Source organism: Ranitomeya variabilis, chromosome 1 (assembly GCF_051348905.1).
Source record: "Ranitomeya variabilis isolate aRanVar5 chromosome 1, aRanVar5.hap1, whole genome shotgun sequence".
NCBI lineage: Eukaryota > Metazoa > Chordata > Amphibia > Anura > Dendrobatidae > Ranitomeya > Ranitomeya variabilis.
This window is the reverse complement of record NC_135232.1, coordinates 5,629,167-5,653,480: the sequence shown is the minus strand read 5'-3', so window position 1 is coordinate 5,653,480 and position 24,314 is coordinate 5,629,167. Positions and strand designations below refer to the sequence as shown.

The 24,314-nt window shown below is 48.9% G+C and overlaps 1 protein-coding gene across 6 annotated transcripts in view; it reads right to left on the bottom strand.

Moving 5' to 3' along the window:
* TLN1 (talin 1) overlaps positions 1–24,314 on the bottom strand; it is a 197,409-nt gene that overhangs the window by 47,000 nt on the left and 126,095 nt on the right. For all 6 annotated transcript variants that reach the window (XR_013220935.1, XR_013220936.1, XM_077281283.1 and 3 more), the window contains exons 13-17: positions 20,642–20,822; positions 20,441–20,554; positions 16,828–16,936; positions 16,502–16,710; positions 16,315–16,413 (exon numbers count right to left, since the gene is read on the bottom strand). Coding sequence is in view for 4 of the 6 variants with exons in the window: in XM_077281283.1 (XP_077137398.1) it covers positions 16,315–16,413; positions 16,502–16,710; positions 16,828–16,936; positions 20,441–20,554; positions 20,642–20,822 (712 nt within the window). In the remaining 2 variants the exon portion in view is untranslated. The remainder of the gene's footprint in view (positions 1–16,314; positions 16,414–16,501; positions 16,711–16,827; positions 16,937–20,440; positions 20,555–20,641; positions 20,823–24,314) is intronic.

Here is a 24,314-nt window from a genome sequence, read left to right as displayed (position 1 = left end):
AGGAGGAGGCACAGGGATAATCTACATCTGTGGGAAGCAGGAGGTGACACAGGGATAATCTACATCTGTGGGAAGCAGGAGGAGGCACAGGGATAATCTACATCTGTGGGAAGCAGGAGGAGGCACAGGGATAATCTACATCTGTGGGAAGCAGGAGGAGGCACAGGGATAATCTACATCTGTGGGAAGCAGGAGGAGGCACAGGGATAATCTACATCTGTGGGAAGCAGGAGGTGACACAGGGATAATCTACATCTGTGGGAAGCAGGAGGTGACACAGGGATAATCTACATCTGTGGGAAGCAGGAGGAGGCACAGGGATAATCTACATCTGTGGGAAGCAGGAGGTGACACAGGGATAATCTACATCTGTGGGAAGCAGGAGGTGACACAGGGATAATCTACATCTGTGGGAAGCAGGAGGTGACACAGGGATAATCTACATCTGTGGGAAGCAGGAGGTGACACAGGGATAATCTACATCTGTGGGAAGCAGGAGGGGCACAGGGATAATCTACATGTGTGGGAAGCAGGAGGGGCACAGGGATAATCTACATGTGTGGGAAGCAGGAGGGGCACAGGGATAATCTACATGTGTGGGAAGCAGGAGGGGCACAGGGATAATCTACATCTGTAGGAAGCAGGAGGTGACACAGGGATAATCTACATCTGTGGGAAGCAGGAGGTGACACAGGGATAATCTACATCTGTGGGAAGCAGGAGGTGACACAGGGATAATCTACATCTGTGGGAAGCAGGAGGTGACACAGGGATAATCTACATCTGTGGGAAGCAGGAGGAGGCACAGGGATAATCTACATCTGTGGGAAGCAGGAGGAGGCACAGGGATAATCTACATCTATGGGAAGCAGGAGGGGGCACAGGGATAATCTACATCTGTAGGAAGCAGGAGGGGCACAGGGATAATCTACATCTGTGGGAAGCAGGAGGTGACACAGGGATAATCTACATCTGTGGGAAGCAGGAGGAGGCACAGGGATAATCTACATCTGTAGGAAGCAGGAGGGGCACAGGGATAATCTACATCTGTGGGAAGCAGGAGGAGGCACAGGGATAATCTACATCTGTGGGAAGCAGGAGGCACAGGGATAATCTACATCTGTGGGAAGCAGGAGGAGGCACAGGGATAATCTACATCTGTAGGAAGCAGGAGGGGCACAGGGATAATCTACATCTGTGGGAAGCAGGAGGAGGCACAGGGATAATCTACATCTGTGGGAAGCAGGAGGTGACACAGGGATAATCTACATCTGTGGGAAGCAGGAGGTGACACAGGGATAATCTACATCTGTGGGAAGCAGGAGGTGACAGGGATAATCTACATCTGTGGGAAGCAGGAGGAGGCACAGGGATAATCTACATCTGTGGGAAGCAGGAGGTGACACGGATAATCTACATCTATGGGAAGCAGGAGGGGGCACAGGGATAATCTACATCTGTGGGAAGCAGGAGGTGACACAGGGATAATCTACATCTGTGGGAAGCAGGAGGTGACAGGGATAATCTACATCTGTGGGAAGCAGGAGGTGACACAGGGATAATCTACATCTGTGGGAAGCAGGAGGAGGCACAGGGATAATCTACATCTGTGGGAAGCAGGAGGAGGCACAGGGATAATCTACATCTGTGGGAAGCAGGAGGAGGCACAGGGATAATCTACATCTGTGGGAAGCAGGAGGAGGCACAGGGATAATCTACATCTGTGGGAAGCAGGAGGTGACAGGGATAATCTACATCTGTGGGAAGCAGGAGGTGACACAGGGATAATCTACATCTGTGGGAAGCAGGAGGAGGCACAGGGATAATCTACATCTGTGGGAAGCAGGAGGTGACACAGGGATAATCTACATCTGTGGGAAGCAGGAGGTGACACAGGGATAATCTACATCTGTGGGAAGCAGGAGGTGACACAGGGATAATCTACATCTGTGGGAAGCAGGAGGTGACAGGGAAAATCTACATCTGTGGGAAGCAGGAGGTGACACAGGGATAATCTACATCTGTGGGAAGCAGGAGGGGCACAGGGATAATCTACATGTGTGGGAAGCAGGAGGGGCACAGGGATAATCTACATCTGTGGGAAGCAGGAGGTGACACAGGGATAATCTACATCTGTGGGAAGCAGGAGGTAACACGGATAATCTACATCTGTGGGAAGCAGGAGGTGACACAGGGATAATCTACATCTGTGGGAAGCAGGAGGGGCACAGGGATAATCTACATCTGTGGGAAGCAGGAGGAGGCACAGGGATAATCTACATCTGTGGGAAGCAGGAGGAGGCACAGGGATAATCTACATCTGTGGGAAGCAGGAGGAGGCACAGGGATAATCTACATCTGTGGGAAGCAGGAGGTGACACAGGGATAATCTACATCTGTGGGAAGCAGGAGGTGACAGGGATAATCTACATCTGTGGGAAGCAGGAGGGGGCACAGGGATAATCTACATCTGTGGGAAGCAGGAGGAGGCACAGGGATAATCTACATCTGTGGGAAGCAGGAGGAGGCACAGGGATAATCTACATCTGTGGGAAGCAGGAGGAGGCACAGGGATAATCTACATCTGTGGGAAGCAGGAGGTGACAGGGATAATCTACATCTGTGGGAAGCAGGAGGAGGCACAGGGATAATCTACATCTGTGGGAAGCAGGAGGTGACAGGGATAATCTACATCTGTCGGAAGCAGGAGGTGACAGGGATAATCAACATCTGTGGGAAGCAGGAGGTGACAGGGATAATCTACATCTGTGGGAAGCAGGAGGTGACAGGGATAATCTACATCTGTGGGAAGCAGGAGGGGCACAGGGATAATCTACATCTGTGGGAAGCAGGAGGTGACACAGGGATAATCTACATCTGTGGGAAGCAGGAGGTGACACAGGGATAATCTACATCTGTGGGAAGCAGGAGGTGACAGGGATAATCTACATCTGTGGGAAGCAGGAGGTGACACAGGGATAATCTACATCTGTGGGAAGCAGGAGGGGCACAGGGATAATCTACATCTGTGGGAAGCAGGAGGGGCACAGGGATAATCTACATCTGTGGGAAGCAGGAGGAGGCACAGGGATAATCTACATCTGTGGGAAGCAGGAGGAGGCACAGGGATAATCTACATCTGTGGGAAGCAGGAGGAGGCACAGGGATAATCTACATCTGTGGGAAGCAGGAGGTGACAGGGATAATCTACATCTGTGGGAAGCAGGAGGTGACAGGGATAATCTACATCTGTGGGAAGCAGGAGGGGGCACAGGGATAATCTACATCTGTGGGAAGCAGGAGGAGGCACAGGGATAATCTACATCTGTGGGAAGCAGGAGGAGGCACAGGGATAATCTACATCTGTGGGAAGCAGGAGGTGACAGGGATAATCTACATCTGTGGGAAGCAGGAGGAGGCACAGGGATAATCTACATCTGTGGGAAGCAGGAGGTGACAGGGATAATCTACATCTGTCGGAAGCAGGAGGTGACACAGGGATAATCAACATCTGTGGGAAGCAGGAGGTGACAGGGATAATCTACATCTGTGGGAAGCAGGAGGGGCACAGGGATAATCTACATCTGTGGGAAGCAGGAGGTGACACAGGGATAATCTACATCTGTGGGAAGCAGGAGGTGACACAGGGATAATCTACATCTGTGGGAAGCAGGAGGTGACAGGGATAATCTACATCTGTGGGAAGCAGGAGGTGACACAGGGATAAACTACATCTGTGGGAAGCAGGAGGAGGCACAGGGATAATCTACATCTGTAGGAAGCAGGAGGGGCACAGGGATAATCTACATCTGTGGGAAGCAGGAGGTGACACAGGGATAATCTACATCTGTGGGAAGCAGGAGGTGACAGGGATAATCTACATCTGTGGGAAGCAGGAGGTGACACAGGGATAATCTACATCTGTGGGAAGCAGGAGGAGGCACAGGGATAATCTACATCTGTGGGAAGCAGGAGGAGGCACAGGGATAATCTACATCTATGGGAAGCAGGAGGGGGCACAGGGATAATCTACATCTGTAGGAAGCAGGAGGGGCACAGGGATAATCTACATCTGTGGGAAGCAGGAGGTGACACAGGGATAATCTACATCTGTGGGAAGCAGGAGGAGGCACAGGGATAATCTACATCTGTAGAAAGCAGGAGGGGCACAGGGATAATCTACATCTGTGGGAAGCAGGAGGAGGCACAGGGATAATCTACATCTGTGGGAAGCAGGAGGCACAGGGATAATCTACATCTGTGGGAAGCAGGAGGTGACAGGGATAATCTACATCTGTGGGAAGCAGGAGGAGGCACAGGGATAATCTACATCTGTGGGAAGCAGGAGGTGACACGGATAATCTACATCTATGGGAAGCAGGAGGGGGCACAGGGATAATCTACATCTGTGGGAAGCAGGTGACACAGGGATAATCTACATCTGTGGGAAGCAGGAGGTGACACAGGGATAATCTACATCTGTGGGAAGCAGGAGGTGACACAGGGATAATCTACATCTGTGGGAAGCAGGAGGAGGCACAGGGATAATCTACATCTGTGGGAAGCAGGAGGTGACACAGGGATAATCTACATCTGTGGGAAGCAGGAGGAGGCACAGGGATAATCTACATCTGTGGGAAGCAGGAGGAGGCACAGGGATAATCTACATCTGTGGGAAGCAGGAGGAGGCACAGGGATAATCTACATCTGTGGGAAGCAGGAGGAGGCACAGGGATAATCTACATCTGTGGGAAGCAGGAGGTGACACAGGGATAATCTACATCTGTGGGAAGCAGGAGGTGACACAGGGATAATCTACATCTGTGGGAAGCAGGAGGAGGCACAGGGATAATCTACATCTGTGGGAAGCAGGAGGTGACACAGGGATAATCTACATCTGTGGGAAGCAGGAGGTGACACAGGGATAATCTACATCTGTGGGAAGCAGGAGGTGACACAGGGATAATCTACATCTGTGGGAAGCAGGAGGTGACACAGGGATAATCTACATCTGTGGGAAGCAGGAGGGGCACAGGGATAATCTACATGTGTGGGAAGCAGGAGGGGCACAGGGATAATCTACATCTGTAGGAAGCAGGAGGTGACACGGATAATCTACATCTGTGGGAAGCAGGAGGTGACACAGGGATAATCTACATCTGTGGGAAGCAGGAGGTGACACAGGGATAATCTACATCTGTGGGAAGCAGGAGGAGGCACAGGGATAATCTACATCTGTGGGAAGCAGGAGGAGGCACAGGGATAATCTACATCTGTGGGAAGCAGGAGGTGACACAGGGATAATCTACATCTATGGGAAGCAGGAGGGGGCACAGGGATAATCTACATCTGTAGGAAGCAGGAGGGGCACAGGGATAATCTACATCTGTGGGAAGCAGGAGGTGACACAGGGATAATCTACATCTGTGGGAAGCAGGAGGAGGCACAGGGATAATCTACATCTGTAGGAAGCAGGAGGGGCACAGGGATAATCTACATCTGTGGGAAGCAGGAGGAGGCACAGGGATAATCTACATCTGTGGGAAGCAGGAGGCACAGGGATAATCTACATCTGTGGGAAGCAGGAGGAGGCACAGGGATAATCTACATCTGTAGGAAGCAGGAGGGGCACAGGGATAATCTACATCTGTGGGAAGCAGGAGGAGGCACAGGGATAATCTACATCTGTGGGAAGCAGGAGGTGACACAGGGATAATCTACATCTGTGGGAAGCAGGAGGTGACACAGGGATAATCTACATCTGTGGGAAGCAGGAGGTGACAAGGATAATCTACATCTGTGGGAAGCAGGAGGAGGCACAGGGATAATCTACATCTGTGGGAAGCAGGAGGTGACACGGATAATCTACATCTATGGGAAGCAGGAGGGGGCACAGGGATAATCTACATCTGTGGGAAGCAGGAGGTGACACAGGGATAATCTACATCTGTGGGAAGCAGGAGGTGACAGGGATAATCTACATCTGTGGGAAGCAGGAGGTGACACAGGGGTAATCTACATCTGTGGGAAGCAGGAGGAGGCACAGGGATAATCTACATCTGTGGGAAGCAGGAGGAGGCACAGGGATAATCTACATCTGTGGGAAGCAGGAGGAGGCACAGGGATAATCTACATCTGTGGGAAGCAGGAGGAGGCACAGGGATAATCTACATCTGTGGGAAGCAGGAGGTGACAGGGATAATCTACATCTGTGGGAAGCAGGAGGTGACACAGGGATAATCTACATCTGTGGGAAGCAGGAGGAGGCACAGGGATAATCTACATCTGTGGGAAGCAGGAGGTGACACAGGGATAATCTACATCTGTGGGAAGCAGGAGGTGACACAGGGATAATCTACATCTGTGGGAAGCAGGAGGTGACACAGGGATAATCTACATCTGTGGGAAGCAGGAGGTGACAGGGATAATCTACATCTGTGGGAAGCAGGAGGTGACACAGGGATAATCTACATCTGTGGGAAGCAGGAGGGGCACAGGGATAATCTACATGTGTGGGAAGCAGGAGGGGCACAGGGATAATCTACATCTGTGGGAAGCAGGAGGTGACACAGGGATAATCTACATCTGTGGGAAGCAGGAGGTAACACGGATAATCTACATCTGTGGGAAGCAGGAGGTGACACAGGGATAATCTACATCTGTGGGAAGCAGGAGGGGCACAGGGATAATCTACATCTGTGGGAAGCAGGAGGGGCACAGGGATAATCTACATCTGTGGGAAGCAGGAGGAGGCACAGGGATAATCTACATCTGTGGGAAGCAGGAGGAGGCACAGGGATAATCTACATCTGTGGGAAGCAGGAGGAGGCACAGGGATAATCTACATCTGTGGGAAGCAGGAGGTGACACAGGGATAATCTACATCTGTGGGAAGCAGGAGGTGACAGGGATAATCTACATCTGTGGGAAGCAGGAGGGGGCACAGGGATAATCTACATCTGTGGGAAGCAGGAGGAGGCACAGGGATAATCTACATCTGTGGGAAGCAGGAGGAGGCACAGGGATAATCTACATCTGTGGGAAGCAGGAGGTGACAGGGATAATCTACATCTGTGGGAAGCAGGAGGAGGCACAGGGATAATCTACATCTGTGGGAAGCAGGAGGTGACAGGGATAATCTACATCTGTCGGAAGCAGGAGGTGACACAGGGATAATCAACATCTGTGGGAAGCAGGAGGTGACAGGGATAATCTACATCTGTGGGAAGCAGGAGGTGACAGGGATAATCTACATCTGTGGGAAGCAGGAGGGGCACAGGGATAATCTACATCTGTGGGAAGCAGGAGGTGACACAGGGATAATCTACATCTGTGGGAAGCAGGAGGTGACACAGGGATAATCTACATCTGTGGGAAGCAGGTGGTGACACAGGGATAATCTACATCTGTGGGAAGCAGGAGGTGACAGGGATAATCTACATCTGTGGGAAGCAGGAGGAGGCACAGGGATAATCTACATCTGTGGGAAGCAGGAGGTGACACAGGGATAATCTACATCTGTGGGAAGCAGGAGGTGACAGGGATAATCTACATCTGTGGGAAGCAGGAGGAGGCACAGGGATAATCTACATCTGTGGGAAGCAGGAGGTGACACAGGGATAATCTACATCTGTGGGAAGCAGGAGGTGACACAGGGATAATCTACATCTGTGGGAAGCAGGAGGAGACCCAGGGATAATCTACATCTGTGGGAAGCAGGAGGAGACCCAGGCATAATCTACATCTGTGGGAAGCAGGAGGAGACCCAGGGATAATCTACATCTGTGGGAAGCAGGAGGAGGCACAGGGATAATCTACATCTGTGGGAAGCAGGAGGTGACACAGGGATAATCTACATCTGTGGGAAGGAGGGGGCACAGGGATAATCTACATCTGTGGGAAGCAGGCGGGTGCACAGGGATAATCTACATCTGTGGGAAGCAGGAGGAGGCACAGGGATAATCTACATCTGTGGGAAGCAGGAGGAGGCACAGGGATAATCTACATCTGTGGGAAGCAGGAGGTGACACAGGGATAATCTACATCTGTGGGAAGCAGGAGGGGGCACAGGGATAATCTACATCTGTGGGAAGCAGGCGGGTGCACAGGGATAATCTACATCTGTGGGAAGCAGGAGGAGGCACAGGGATAATCTACATCTGTGGGAAGCAGGAGGTGACACAGGGATAATCTACATCTGTGGGAAGCAGGAGGTGACACAGGGATAATCTACATCTGTGGGAAGCAGGAGGAGACCCAGGGATAATCTACATCTGTGGGAAGCAGGAGGAGACCCAGGCATAATCTACATCTGTGGGAAGCAGGAGGAGACCCAGGGATAATCTACATCTGTGGGAAGCAGGAGGAGGCACAGGGATAATCTACATCTGTGGGAAGCAGGAGGTGACACAGGGATAATCTACATCTGTGGGAAGCAGGAGGTGACACAGGGATAATCTACATCTGTGGGAAGCAGGAGGTGACACAGGGATAATCTACATGTGTGGGAAGCAGGAGGGGCACATGGATAATCTACATGTGTGGGAAGCAGGAGGGGCACAGGGATAATCTACATCTGTGGGAAGCAGGAGGTGACACAGGGATAATCTACATCTGTGGGAAGCAGGAGGTGACACAGGGATAATCTACATCTGTGGGAAGCAGGAGGTGACACAGGGATAATCTACATCTGTGAGAAGCAGGAGGTGACACAGGGATAATCTACATCTGTGAGAAGCAGGAGGAGCACAGGGATAATCTACATCTGTGGGAAGCAGGAGGTGACACAGGGATAATCTACATCTGTGAGAAGCACGAGGAGCACAGGGATAATCTACATCTGTGGGAAGCAGGAGGAGCACAGGGATAATCTACATCTGTGGGAAGCAGGAGGGGGCACAGGGATAATCTACATCTGTGGGAAGCAGGAGGAGGCACAGGGATAATCTACATCTGTGGGAAGCAGGAGGGGCACAGGGATAATCTACATCTGTGGGAAGCAGGAGGGGGCACAGGGATAATCTACATTTGTGGGAAGCAGGAGGTGACAGGGATAATCTACATCTGTGGGAAGCAGGAGGTGACACAGGGATAATCTACATCTGTGGGAAGCAGGAGGTGACACAGAGATAATCTACATCTGTGGGAAGCAGGAGGGGCACAGGGATAATCTACATCTGTGGGAAGCAGGAGGGGCACAGGGATAATCTACATCTGTGGGAAGCAGGAGGGGGCACAGGGATAATCTACATTTGTGGGAAGCAGGAGGTGACAGGGATAATCTACATCTGTGGGAAGCAGGAGGTGACACAGGGATAATCTACATCTGTGGGAAGCAGGAGGTGACACAGAGATAATCTACATCTGTGGGAAGCAGGAGGAGCACAGGGATAATCTACATCTGTGGGAAGCAGGAGGAGCACAGGGATAATCTACATCTGTGGGAAGCAGGAGGTGACACAGGGATAATCTACATCTGTGGGAAGCAGGAGGTGACACAGGGATAATCTACATCTGTGGGAAGCAGGAGGTGACAGGGATAATCTACATCTGTGGGAAGCAGGAGGGGCACAGGGATAATCTACATCTGTGGGAAGCAGGAGGTGACAGGGATAATCTACATCTGTGGGAAGCAGGAGGGGGCACAGGGATAATCTACATTTGTGGGAAGCAGGAGGGTGCACAGGGATAATCTACATCTGTGGGAAGGAGGTGACAGGGATAATCTACATCTGTGGGAAGCAGGAGGTGACACAGGGATAATCAACATCTGTGGGAAGCAGGAGGTGACACAGGGATAATCTACATCTGTGGGAAGCAGGAGGGGCACAGGGATAATCTACCTCTGTGGGAAGCAGGAGGTGACACAGGGATAATCTACATCTGTGGGAAGCAGGAGGAGGCACAGGGATAATCTACATCTGTGGGAAGCAGGAGGCGACACAGGGATAATCTACATCTGTGGGAAGCAGGAGGAGGCACAGGGATAATCTACATCTGTGGGAAGCAGGAGGAGGCACAGGGATAATCTACATCTGTGGGAAGCAGGAGGTGACACAGGGATAATCTACATCTGTGGGAAGCAGGTGGTGACACAGGGATAATCTACATCTGTGGGAAGCAGGAGGTGACACAGGGATAATCTACATCTGTGGGAAGCAGGAGGAGGCACAGGGATAATCTACATCTATGGGAAGAAGGAGGCACAGGGATAATCTACATCTGTGGGAAGCAGGAGGAGGCACAGGGATAATCTACATCTGTGGGAAGCAGGAGGAGCACAGGGATAATCTACATCTGTGGGAAGCAGGAGGAGCACAGGGATAATCTACATCTGTGGGAAGCAGGAGGTGACACAGGGATAATCTACATCTGTGGGAAGCAGGAGGTGACACAGGGATAATCTACATCTGTGGGAAGCAGGAGGTGACAGGGATAATCTACATCTGTGGGAAGCAGGAGGGGCACAGGGATAATCTACATCTGTGGGAAGCAGGAGGTGACAGGGATAATCTACATCTGTGGGAAGCAGGAGGGGGCACAGGGATAATCTACATTTGTGGGAAGCAGGAGGGTGCACAGGGATAATCTACATCTGTGGGAAGGAGGTGACAGGGATAATCTACATCTGTGGGAAGCAGGAGGTGACACAGGGATAATCAACATCTGTGGGAAGCAGGAGGTGACACAGGGATAATCTACATCTGTGGGAAGCAGGAGGGGCACAGGGATAATCTACCTCTGTGGGAAGCAGGAGGTGACACAGGGATAATCTACATCTGTGGGAAGCAGGAGGAGGCACAGGGATAATCTACATCTGTGGGAAGCAGGAGGCGACACAGGGATAATCTACATCTGTGGGAAGCAGGAGGAGGCACAGGGATAATCTACATCTGTGGGAAGCAGGAGGAGGCACAGGGATAATCTACATCTGTGGGAAGCAGGAGGTGACACAGGGATAATCTACATCTGTGGGAAGCAGGTGGTGACACAGGGATAATCTACATCTGTGGGAAGCAGGAGGTGACACAGGGATAATCTACATCTGTGGGAAGCAGGAGGAGGCACAGGGATAATCTACATCTATGGGAAGAAGGAGGCACAGGGATAATCTACATCTGTGGGAAGCAGGAGGAGGCACAGGGATAATCTACATCTGTGGGAAGCAGGAGGTGACACAGGGATAATCTACATCTGTGGGAAGTAGGAGGTGACAGGGATAATCTGCATCTGTGGGAAGCAGGAGGTGACACAGGGATAATCTGCATCTGTGGGAAGGAGGTGACACAGGGATAATCTACATCTGTGGGAAGCAGGAGGTGACACAGGGATAATTTACATCTGTGGGAAGCAGGAGGTGACACAGGGATAATCTACATCTGTGGGAAGCAGGAGGGGGCACAGGGATAATCTACATCTGTGGGAAGCAGGAGGTGACACAGGGATAATCTACATCTGTGGGAAGCAGGAGGGGGCACAGGGATAATCTACATCTGTGGGAAGCAGGAGGAGGCACAGGGATAATCTACATCTGTGGGAAGCAGGAGGAGGCACAGGGATAATCTACATCTGTGGGAAGCAGGAGGTGACACAGGGATAATCAACATCTGTGGGAAGCAGGAGGTGACAGGGATAATCTACATCTGTGGGAAGCAGGAGGGGGCACAGGGATAATCTACATCTGTGGGAAGCAGGAGGTGACACAGGGACAATCTACATCTGTGGGAAGCAGGAGGTGGCACAGCGATAATCTACATCTATCGGAAGCAGGAGGGGCACAGGGATAATCTACATCTGTGGGAAGCAGGAGGTGACACAGGGATAATCTACATCTGTGGGAAGCAGGAGGTGACACAGGGATAATCTACATCTGTGGGAAGCAGGAGGGGCACAGGGATAATCTACATCTGTGGGAAGCAGGAGGTGACAGGGATAATCTACATCTGTGGGAAGCAGGAGGGGGCACAGGGATAATCTACATCTGTGGGAAGGAGGGGGCACAGGGATAATCTACATCTGTGGGAAGCAGGAGGGGGCACAGGGATAATCTACATCTGTGGGAAGCAGGAGGGGGCACAGGGATAATCTACATTTGTGGGAAGCAGGAGGTGACAGGGATAATCTACATCTGTGGGAAGCAGGAGGGGGCACAGGGATAATCTACATCTAGAATCAGAATGGATTCAGGCCCCAGGGCCATTTACGGCTCATGATGACCTTTTAGCAGGCCCCCGAGCAGATTCTCAGGGACCGCAGTCTTGGTCAGGGAGCTGTATTTTGATTGCCACCAGCTCATTAATTTCTTCTTGCTCTGTTAGCACACACACATAATGTTCACTACTGAACACTGAAGGGCATGCAATGAAAGATTACGTCCTGAAAACAGTGCTAGAGTCAGGATGTACTTTGTGGGCAGAGTTTGTACAGCCCCCTGAAGGATAGTATAAATATCCAAATGGCCCATGACAGAAAAAATGATTCCCCACCCCATCTCAGACAGATCTCTGTCCAGCCTGAAGACTTCCATTGAAGGAGAACTCACCACCTCTCGTGGTCGCCTGTACCACTCACCCTCACTGTCAAAAAGTTTTTCCTAATATCTAATTTGTATCTTCTCTCTTTCAGTTTCGTTCCATTGCTTCTCGTGTTTCCATGTGTACATGAGAATAATGATGATCCCTCTACGCTGTGACAGCCCCTCAGATATGTGTACACAGCTATTAAGTCTCCTCTTAGTCTTCTTTTTTGCAAGCTAAACATTCCCAGATCCTGTAACCGTTCCTCAGAGGAAATATTTTGCAGTCCGCTCACCATCCTGGTAGCTCTTCTCTGAACTTGCTCCAGGTTTTCAATGTCTTTTTTTTTTAAATGTGGTGCCCAGAACTGGACACAGTATTCCAGATGAGGCCTGACCAAGGAGGAGTAGAGGGCAATAATGACTTCACGCGATCTAGGCTCTATGCTTCTCTTAATTCATCCTAGATCATTGTTTGCCTTTTTTGCTGCTGCATCACACTGTTGACTCATGTGCAGCCTGTGATCTATTAGTATACCCAAGTCTTTTTCACACGTGCTGTTGCTTAGTTCTATTCCTCCCATTGTGTAGATGTAATTTTTATTTTTCTTGCCCAGATGTAGAATCTTGCATTTCTCCGAGGTAAATACCATTCTATTAGTCGTTACTGAATATTCAAGCTTATCTAGATCCTTCTGAATCCTTGCTCTGTCTTCTCTAGTGTTAGCTATTTCTCCTAGCTTTGCACGGTCTGTAAATTTGATCAGTCTACCTTCAGTTGCCTTATCTAGACCATTTACAAAAATTTTGAACAACACTGAGCCAGGACAGACCCTTGTGGTACCCCACTTGAAGCACTCATCCAATTGGATGCGTAACTATTGTTAACCACCCTTGGAGTATGATCACTGACCCAATTATGAATCCACCTAAACATAGCCATGTCAATCACATACTTAGTCATTTTTTCAATAAGGATAGTATGACACACTTTATCAAATGCTTTTTCTGAAGTTGAGATGTACTATATCTACCGAATTTCTCTGATCCACCCAGTCAGTGATTCCATCATAGAAAGAAATTAGTCTGGCATGATTTGATTGCTACAAACTCAAGCTGGCTTTGATTAATTACTGTATTCTTATCCAAGTACTTACATACATGGTGTTTCCAAATTTGTTTAAAGGGTCACTGTCACCCCCTCCAGCCGTTATAAACTAAAAGAGCCACCTTGTGCAGCAGTAATGCTGCATTCTAACAAGGTGGCTCTTTTAGTTTTAGCTGCATGTATTACCAAAATAAAGGGTTTTATATTTTCGCCAAAATACCTTTCTTTAGCCAGGGAGGCAGGTCCTCACCCCCCTGCTTGTAACGCCACATTGCCGTCACTCAAATGTTCAGGGGTTACGGGCACCGCCCCCTCAGCGCTGTTTACCCATGAAATCCGGCGCCTGCGCTGTGTATAGCTGTTTGGTGCAGGCGCAGAGAGCTCTGGCCGTCTGACGTCACAGCCAGGCTTGCAGACTGCGCCTGTGCGGCCGCCCTGCTTGTGAATCCCAGCCCCGCACTCTGCATAATGCATAACACACTGCGGGGCTGGGATTACCAAGGTGGGTGGCGGCACTAGCCGCACAGGCGCAGTCTGCAAGCCTGGCTGTGACGTCAGACGGCCAGAGCTCTCTGCGCCTGCACCAAACAGCGATACACAGCGCAGGCGCCGGATTTCATGGGTAAACAGTGCTGAGGGGGCGGTGCACGGCACCCCTGAACATTTGAGTGACGGCAATGTGGCGTTACAAGCAGGGGGGTGAGGACCTGCCTCCCTGGCTAAAGAAAGGTATTTTGTCGAAAATATAAAACCCTTTATTTTGGTAATACATGCACCTAGGAGGGGGTGACAGTGGCCCTTTAAAGCTCTTTTCTGGTATAGAAGTAAGGCTCACTGGCATGTAATTTCCTTTCTCCATCTTCTTTCCTTTTTTAAATATAGAGACATTTGCCCTTGTCCAATCTTCGGGAACGTCTCCTGTTCTCCAGGATTTTTCAAAGATTCTGGCTAGTGGTTCTTCAATTTCCTCTGCCAACTTTTTCAGTATCTTAGGATCTAAGGGGTAATGTTTCCCCTTGTAGAGTGACATACTGACCCTGGTATGTCAATGTAAGGAGGATTATTCGCCGCACAATGATCCTCTGGGAAATTAAATATGCAAATTGCATCTTCAGAGAGAAAAAGGACTGGAACTCTATAGCATCACCTGATGGAAGCAGCGATCCTACTAGTCATTATCGACCCATTAGCCCAGTACCCTAGGATGTCATTTATCTGGGCCAGGAGATGTAAATTCATGTAAATTAGCTTAGTGTTCCCTCACCATCTCTCTGTTTATGGATAGTGTGGATTATTTTGTTCCTTTCATGGCCCCGTGAAGATCAGTTGATGTTACATTTGCTTTCTTAGTGAGCACAGATGCAACATAGAAATTTAAATGTTCGTCTTCTCAACATAATTTCTGACTACTTCACCCTGTTCATCCTGTAAAAATTCTATAGCATCTTTGACTTTTCTTTTGATTTTGACATACCCCAAAAAAACTTGTTTACTGCTTTTGGTCTCCCTTGCAAACCTCACTTCATTACTGGCTTTAGCTCTTCTAAATCTTATATTCTTCTTTAGATATGCCCCGTCTTTCCATTCGATATACATTTCTTTCTTCCTCTTTAGGAAGTGATAAGTTCTGTGTTCTTCCATCCTGATCTCTTTAAATGCTTCCAATTCTTCCTTCTTTTCGAGATTGTTACAGATTGTGCAGTGCGAATCTCATTTAGCAAAGTATCCCCATCCTCCATGGACATTTCTGTCCTTTACAAAATCCAACCATTGGACCTTTCCTACCCTCTTTCCAAGTCCATTAAAATCTGCCATTCTGATGTCCAACCTTAAAGTCTGAGTCCTCACTGGTCTTTCTCTTCTTCTAATCCAAAATTCGAGGATAGCATGATCGTTGCCCCCTAAATTACCGGCCACATTTACTTGTTCAACCATTTCCTCCCTGTTGGTAAGAATTAGGTCCAAGATTGCAGATCCTCTTTGTTCTCTCTTCTACCTTTTCAAATATAAAGTTGTCAGCAATAGAAGATAAGAAATTTCTGGACCCATTACTTTTCCCTGAGAGAGATGCCCAATAAATATCTGGATAGTTAAAATCTCTCATGATCACCATGTTATACTTTTTTTGGAGAACAAAGATGTCTGCTGTAAAATGAGTTTATCCATATCTTCAGTCTGTCCAGGTGGCCTATAGTAAACACCTACAATAGTGTCCTTTCCGTTGTTCTAGTTTCTACAGAGATACCAGTCTCTGAAGCTTGGATCTCTGTGGAGATATACATTTTCCTAACATACAATGCAATATCTCCTCCCCTCTTGTTAATCCTGTTTATTATAAATCAAAATTATAAATAGGTTGTAGCCTTCAAGGTTTGTATTCCAATCTACAGGAAAAGGATGGGACACAGGGATAATCTACATGTACAGGAAGCAGGAGGAGACACGGGGCAACCTACATCTACAGGAAGCAGGAGAGGACACAAGCATAATCTACATGTACATGAAGAGGACATGACACGGGGATAATCTATTTATTCAGGATAATTAAGATATAAGGAAAATCTAAATCTACATTAAGAGAAGGAGAGACCAGAGTAACGAAAGATAACAAGTCAAGAGATGGGGTAGTCATAGGAAATAAGTGATAATTAGAAGTAGGCAACAAAATAAAACTTGAGAAACTCACGCTTACCTGAAAACGTGGGTCAGTGTCACACTCCCCAATCTGTTGCAGCAATTCTCCACTCGTCTGACCGACATTTCCAGCAGCCTGAAGAAGGACCTGTCTTGGCTTAGAACACAAGAAAGACACAGATTCAGTGCGGGACAAAATATTCCAGTGCATGATAGAAGAGTCGCACACTAGACACTGAACACACCTCGGTGCTCGCAGGCTGGGCAGTCTTCAGAAGCTCAGACACGGCTCCAGCCAGGTTCTTGGCCGCATGGAGAAGCTGTCTACCGTTTCCCCCTTCATCTTCCATAAGAGCTGCCAGAAGCTTCACACCCCGGGACATCTCCGTAAGGTTAGAGGAGATGGTGGTAACCGCACATCCCACTGCTGTGTAATCGGTGTCAGCCGGATCTCCTGAATCACAGAAGAGAGGTCGTCAGAGGCACAGATTTCTGCACGCTGCTCCTCTACACTCAGCTCTTCTGCTCCTGTCCCATACATCTAGTGCTGCTGCCAGGGAGGAGGTCTCACCTGCGGTCAGGTTTACAACAGACGCAGTCCCAGCAGTGATGGCGTCCACCTGGGAATGGATCTCATGCTTGGATTCATCCATCTTGTTTTTCCGCCAGGCTTTTGCTGCCTAAAATTATTTCAAAATTTAAACAAATCCAGGAATAGTGGGGAAGTGTAGGCTGATATGTCGCCTTATAATCCCCCTGTAGACCGACCGCACCACGCACATACCGTACATCTACCATACGGCGCACACATACACCGCACACCTACCACACTGCACATCTACCACACATACACCGCACATCTACCACACCGCACACACATACACCGCACATCTACCACACATACACCGCACATCTACCACACACACATACACCGCACATCTACCACACCGCACACACATACACCGCACACACATACACCACACATCTACCACACCGCACACATACACCACACACACATACACCACACTGCACATCTACCACACTGCACACACGTACACCACACATCTACCACACCGCACATATACACCACACATCTACCACACTGCACACACATACACCACACTGCACATCTACCACACTACACACACATACACCGCACATCTACCACACCGCACATATACACCACACATCTACCACACTACACACACACACAGACCGCACATCTACCACACCGCACATATACACCACACATCTACCACACTGCACATCCATACACCACACTGCACATCTACCACACCGCACACACATACACTGCACATCTACCACACCGCACACACATACACCGCACACACATACACCACACATCTACCACACCACACATCTACCACACCGCACATCTACCACACCGCACATCTACACCACACATCTACCACACCGCACACACATACACCATACATCTACCACACTGCACATCTACCACACAGCGCACACATACACCACACATCTACCACACTGCACATCTACCACACAGCGCACACATACACCACACATCTACCACACTGCACATCTACCACACGGCACACACATACACCAGACTGCACATATACCTCATGGCGCACACATACACCGCACATCTAATTATCCACCTCCTCTATGGAAACCTAACGTGAAGGCTCCAAACCTAGACACAGACCAGTTGTCCGGCTGAAGGGTCTCTATGGTTAAGTCACATAAAGATGACAAAGACAGATGATCCCCCGATAATTACAGGGTTTGCAACCGAATAAACATGTCACATCTACTCATTCTGTGCTGCCCTCTTCTGGGCTCGGCAGATTGTGCCATAGCCCCTCATTCTGCGCTGCGCGCTCTTCAGGGCTCAGGGGTTGTGTGAAAGCCACTCGTTCTGTGCTGCGCTCTTCTAGGCTCGGGGGTTTTGTGACAGCCCCTCATTCTGTGCTGCGCTCTTCTGGGCTCGGGCGGTTTGTGCCAGTCCCTCATTCTGAGCTGCGCTCTTCTAGGCTTGGGGGCTTTGTGATAGCCCCTCATTCTGTGCTGTGCTCTCCTTGGCTCGGGGGTTTTGTGATTGCCCCTCATTCTGCGCTGCGCTCTTCTGGGCTCGGGCGGTTTGGGATAGTCCCTCATTCTGCGCTGCGCTCTTCTGGGCTTGGAGGTTGTGTGATAGCCCCTCATTCTGTGCTGCGCTCTTCTGAACTCAGTGGTTTGTGCAATAGCCCCTCATTCTGTGCTGAACTCTTCTAGGCTCGGGGGGTTTGTGATAGCACCTCATTCTGTGCTGCGCTCTTCTGGGCTCAGTGGTTTGTGCAATAGCCCCTCATTCTGTGCTGTGCTCTTCTAGGCTCGGGGGTTTTGTGATAGTCCCTCATTCTGTGCTGCGCTCTTCTGAACTCAGTGGTTTGTGCAATAGCCCCTCATTCTGTGCTGCGCTCTTCTGGGCTTGGAGGTTGTGTGATAGCCCCTCATTCTGTGCTGCGCTCTTCTGGGCTCAGTGGGTTGTGTGATAGCATCTCATTCTGTGCTGCGCTCTTCTGGGCTTGGAGGTTGTGTGATAGCCCCTCATTCTGTGCTGCGCTCTTCTGGGCTCAGTGGTTTGTGCAATAGCCCCTCATTCTGTGCTGAACTCTTCTAGGCTCGGGGGGTTTGTGATAGCCCCTCATTCTGTGCTGCGCTCTTCTGGGCTCAGTGGGTTGTGTGATAGCACCTCATTCTGTGCTGCGCTCTTCTGGGCTCAGTGGTTTGTGCAATAGCCCCTCATTCTGTGCTGCGCTCTTCTAGGCTCGGAGGCTTTGTGATAGCCCCTCATTCTGCGCTGTGCTCTTCTAGGCTCGAGGGTTTGTGATAGCCCCTCATTCTGTGCTGCGCTCTCCTTGGCTCGGGGTTTTGTGATAGCCCCTCATTCTGTGCTGCGCTCTTCTGGGCTCGGGGGGGTTTGTGAGAGCCCCTCATTCTGTGCTGCACTCTTCTGGGCTTGGGGGGTTTGTGATAGCCCCTCATTCTGTGCTGTGCTCTTCTGGGCTTGGCGGATTGTGTGATAGCCCCTCATTCTGTGCTGCGCTCTTCTGGGCTCGGGGTGTTTGTGATAGCCCCTCATTCTGCGCTGTGCTCTTCTTGGCTCGGGGGGTTTGTGATAGCCCCTCATTCTGCGCTGTGCTCTTCTGGGCTCGGCGGATTGTGTGATAGCCCCTCATTCTGCGCTGTGCTCTTCTGGGCTCGGCGGATTGTGTGATAGCCCCTCATTCTGCGCTGTGCTCTTCTGGGCTCGGGGTGTTTGTGATAGCCCCTCATTCTGCGCTGTGCTCTTCTTGGCTCGGGGGGTTTGTGATAGCCCCTCATTCTGCGCTGTGCTCTTCTAGGCTCGGCGGATTGTGTGATAGCCCCTCATTCTGCGCTGTGCTCTTCTGGGCTCTGGGGGTTTGTGATAGCCCCTAATTCTGTGCTTTGCTCTTCTGGGCTCGGCGGATTGTGTGATAGCCCCTCATTCTGTGCTGCGCTCTTCTGGGCTCGGGGGTTTTGTGATAGACCCTCATTCTGTGCTGCGCTTTTCTGGGCTCAGTGGGTGACAGATATCCCCCCATTCACACTACTGACTACAGGATTCGGTACCAGAGAACGTTTGGGATACACTCTCTTTTTACAATGTCAGAATGAAGCTACAGACCGGGGGAGAGTCAGAATACGGGCACAATGTTGGCCATCATAGCTCCAACAAAGTGTTAATCCGCACAGCGGGGAAGGCCACTCAGTGCACAGGTAATTGCATGAAAGAATGTATACAGCAGTAAGTGGTCCGTGAGCCGGGGTGCCAATACGAAGAAAATAGCCACAATGGATACAAAAATTGAAAGGAGCGGATGGCACTCACCGGTTAAAAAACTTCTTTATTCCAATCCTTAAAAAAATCAGCATCGGGAGGATGGGAGCAGGAGTGGACGACAGCCGTTTCGCACTGCAGTCTACTGGTCACACCGATGCCGATGTTTTACAGTATTGGAATTAGCAATGTTGGCCATCACCTACAGATGCCACTAGCCAGAATGGAAACTATGATGGAGAAGGGGGCCCGCATGCTGAACCCATTTTTCTAGGGGCGCTGGGCTTTGTGGTTCTTACTCCCCCTTCTCTTTATACTCTGGACCGTTGTGTCCGGTCAGCTTCGTACTCACCGCATCCTGGCCCAGAGGTGGCAGAGTATCGAAGTCCTCGAGGGTGGCCTGAGCTGCATTCACCGCCTGCATGCTGGAGTTAATGGTGCCAGTCAGAGCCTGCTGGGCAGAAGTCTGTCGGGGGCAGAGGAACAGGAGTGACCAGAAGAGAAGCCGCATGTGCAACCACTAATGTAGGAACAGACCAAATGGGGTCCTCACCAGAGGCGGCATATGTCCCCAGTGCATCTGTCCGCTGGTGATCTGCTGCTGAGCCTGGGGCATGGAGCCCACCTGGAAGTTTTCAGGACCCCCAGCCCCAGAACGCATGATGGCCGGCAGAGCCACGGAGCCATGCTCCACTTTACCAACTTGATTAAACTGCTGCTGAAGAAGCGTAGACCTGAAAAAGACGACAAAACAAGGTCTCACCCCGAGCAAAGCCGAGACGAAGAGAAAGGACACCTCCGAGCAGCGAGCCGGTGTGGTGGGGGGCGGCATCACAGGGGTCTTCACAAGCACCAGCCGCAGCGGCTCACAATGTTATCTGCTGTGATCTCTATACATTTGTCACCATCACCGTCTCCATCAGCATCAGTTACGTGTCCGACACGACGGCCAAAGCCAAACACCGCGACGGCTCAGAGAGGATGTTATATGGAGGTGGGATCACCGGTGGCCGCAACCATCTCAGCTCCGTTACCGGCACCGATTATCACATGTGCGAATGTGGCGACGTCTCGGGGGCTCACACCTTTATATACACGTCACTAAACGGTGATTTGTTATATTACAAATAAAATACTGTATGATGATTGGTTTATACATACGGTTCTGGCGTACAAGCTTCTCTCTATATCAGTATTATAGTGGATACAGTCTTATATAGGGGGCAGTATTATAGCACTTATATTCCTGAACATGGGGGGCAGTATTATAGTAGTTATATTCCTGTACTTAGGGGCAGTATTATAGTAGTTATATTCTTGTACATAGGAGCAGTATTATAGTAGTTATATTCTTATACATAGGGGCAGTATTATAGTAGTTATATTCTTGTACATAGGGGCAGTATTATAGTAGTTATATTCTGTACATAGGGGCAGTATTATAGTAGTTATATTCTTGTACATAGGGGCAGTATTATAGTAGTTATATTCTTGTACATAGGGGCAGTATTATAGTAGTTATATTCTTGTACATAGGGGGCAGTATTATAGTAGTTATATTCTTGTACATAGGGGGCAGTATTATAGTAGTTATATTCTTGTACATAGGGGCAGTATTATAGTAGTTATATTCTTGTACATAGGAGCAGTATTATAGTAGTTATATTCTTGTACATAGGGGCAGTATTATAGTAGTTATATTCTTGTACATAGGGGCAGTATTATAGTAGTATAATACTGTCCCTATGTACAAGAATATTAGTAGTTATATACTTGTATATAGGAGCAGTATTATAGTAGTTACATTCTTGTACATAGGAGCAGTATTATAGTAGTTATATTCTTGTACATAGGGGCAGTATTATAGTAGTTATATTCCTGTACATAGGGGCAGTATTATAGTAGTTATATTCTTGTACATAGGGGCAGTATTATAGTAGTTATATTCTTGTACATAGGGGCAGTATTATAGTAGTTATCATGATATGAAGAGGAAATATGCGGCAGCACTCACCAATCTGTGTGTGGTTCAGTCCTTTATTTAAGACATTACTCCAAACAACATCTTCACGGCTCGGGGGAGTGCAGATGGGAAGGTGGTGAGCAGGGATCGACGACGGCCGTTTCGCGCTGTAACAGTGCTTCTACGAAACGGCCGTCGTCGATCCCTGCTCACCACCTTCCCATCTGCACTCCCCCGAGCCGTGAAGATGTTGTTTGGAGTAATGTCTTAAATAAAGGACTGAACCACACACAGATTGGTGAGTCCTGCCGCATATTTCTTCTTCATATCATGATACATGCTTCTTTTTTCATGCGAGCACCTCCATTGCTGAGGTCAGGTTTCCCTGGTACACCGCAGCTGGACTGTTTATAGTACGCTCTAGGTTGCAAGGCTGTGCAGCGCTGTTGTTCTCTTTTTTCACTATTATAGTAGTTATATTCTTGTACATAGGGGCAGTATTATATAATGTAAAAGTTTGGCCACCCCTCCTGCTCAAAATTACTGTTATTGTTAACAGTTAAGTTGAAAATGAAATGATCTGTAAAACGCTAAAGACACACTTCCACTTTCCACTTTCAGCTTTTTTACAGATGTTTTATGTTTGCATCAAACATTTGTTGAAATGTCATTGGATCCATTGGCTCTCAGAGTAGCGAGACAATAAGGAGGAGAGATGGTGAGTATTGTATTTTTTTAATTGCATTTTTTTAAGGTATCATACTATACAGGGGCCTACATCAGAGTGCATTATACTATATGGAGGACTATGGGGAGTGCATTATATTATATGGAGGCCTATGGGTGTGCATTATACTATATGGAGGCCTATGAGGAGTGCATTTTACTGTATTGAGGTCTATGGGAGTGTATTATACTATATAGAGGCCTATGGGGAGTGCATGATACTATATGGAGGCCTATGAGGAGTGCATTATACTATATGGAGGCCTATGAGGAGTGTATTATACTATATGGAGGCCTATGAGGAGTGCATTATACTATATGGAGGCCTATGAGGAGTGCATTATACTATATGGAGGCCTATGAGGAGTGCATGATACTATATGGAGGCCTATGGGGAGTGCATGATACTATATGGAGGCCTATGAGGAGTGCATTATACTATATAGAGGCCTATGGGGAGTGCATGATACTATATGAGGCCTATGAGGAGTGCATTATACTATATAGAGGCCTATGGGGAGTGCATGACACTATATGGAGGCCTATGAGGAGTGCATTATACTATATGGAGGCCTATGAGGAGTGCATTTTACTGTATAGAGGCCTATGGGAGTGTATTATACTATATAGAGGCCTATGGGGAGTGCATGATACTATATGGAGGCCTGTGGGGAGTGCATGATACTATATGGAGGCCTATGGGGAGTGCATTATACTATATAGAGGCCTATGGGGAGTGCATTATACAGTATAGAGGCCTATGGGGAGTGCATTATACTATATGGAGGCCTATGCAAAGTGCATTATACTATATGGAGGCCTATGGAAAGTGCATTACACTATCTGGAGGCCTATGGGGAGTGCATTATACTATATGGAGGCCTATGGGGAGTGCATTATACTGTATAGAGGCCTATGGGGAATGCATTATACTATATGGAGGCGTGTGGGGAGTGCATTATACTGTACAAATGCCTATGGGGAGTACATTATACTATATGGAGGCCTATGGGAGTGCATTATACTATATGGAGGCCTATGGGGAGTGCATTATACTGTATAGAGGCCTATGGGGAGTGCATTATACTGTATAGAGGCCTATGGGGAGTGCATTCCTAACAACTTACTTACAGCCAAAGCAAACAGACAATTCTCTATACTCCTCCTTCTAGACCTGTCTTCTGCCTTCAACACAGTTGACCACTGCCTCCTACTACAGATCCTTTCTTCCTTTGGTGTCAAAGACCTTGCCCTATCTTGGATCTCCTTATACCTTACCCACCGCACATTTAGTGTTTCCTACTCCCATACTACCTCTTCATCTCGCCCCCTCTGTTGGTGTCCCTCAAGGCTCTGCCCTAGGGCCCTTACTCCTCTCAATCTATACACTCGGACTGGGACAACTCATAAGGTCCTATGGATTCCAGTACCATCTATATGCCGATGACACTCAGATCTACCTCTCTGGCCCAGATGTCACCTCTCTGCTCTCCAGAACCCCAGAGTGTCTATCAGCCATATCCTCCTTCTCCTCTCA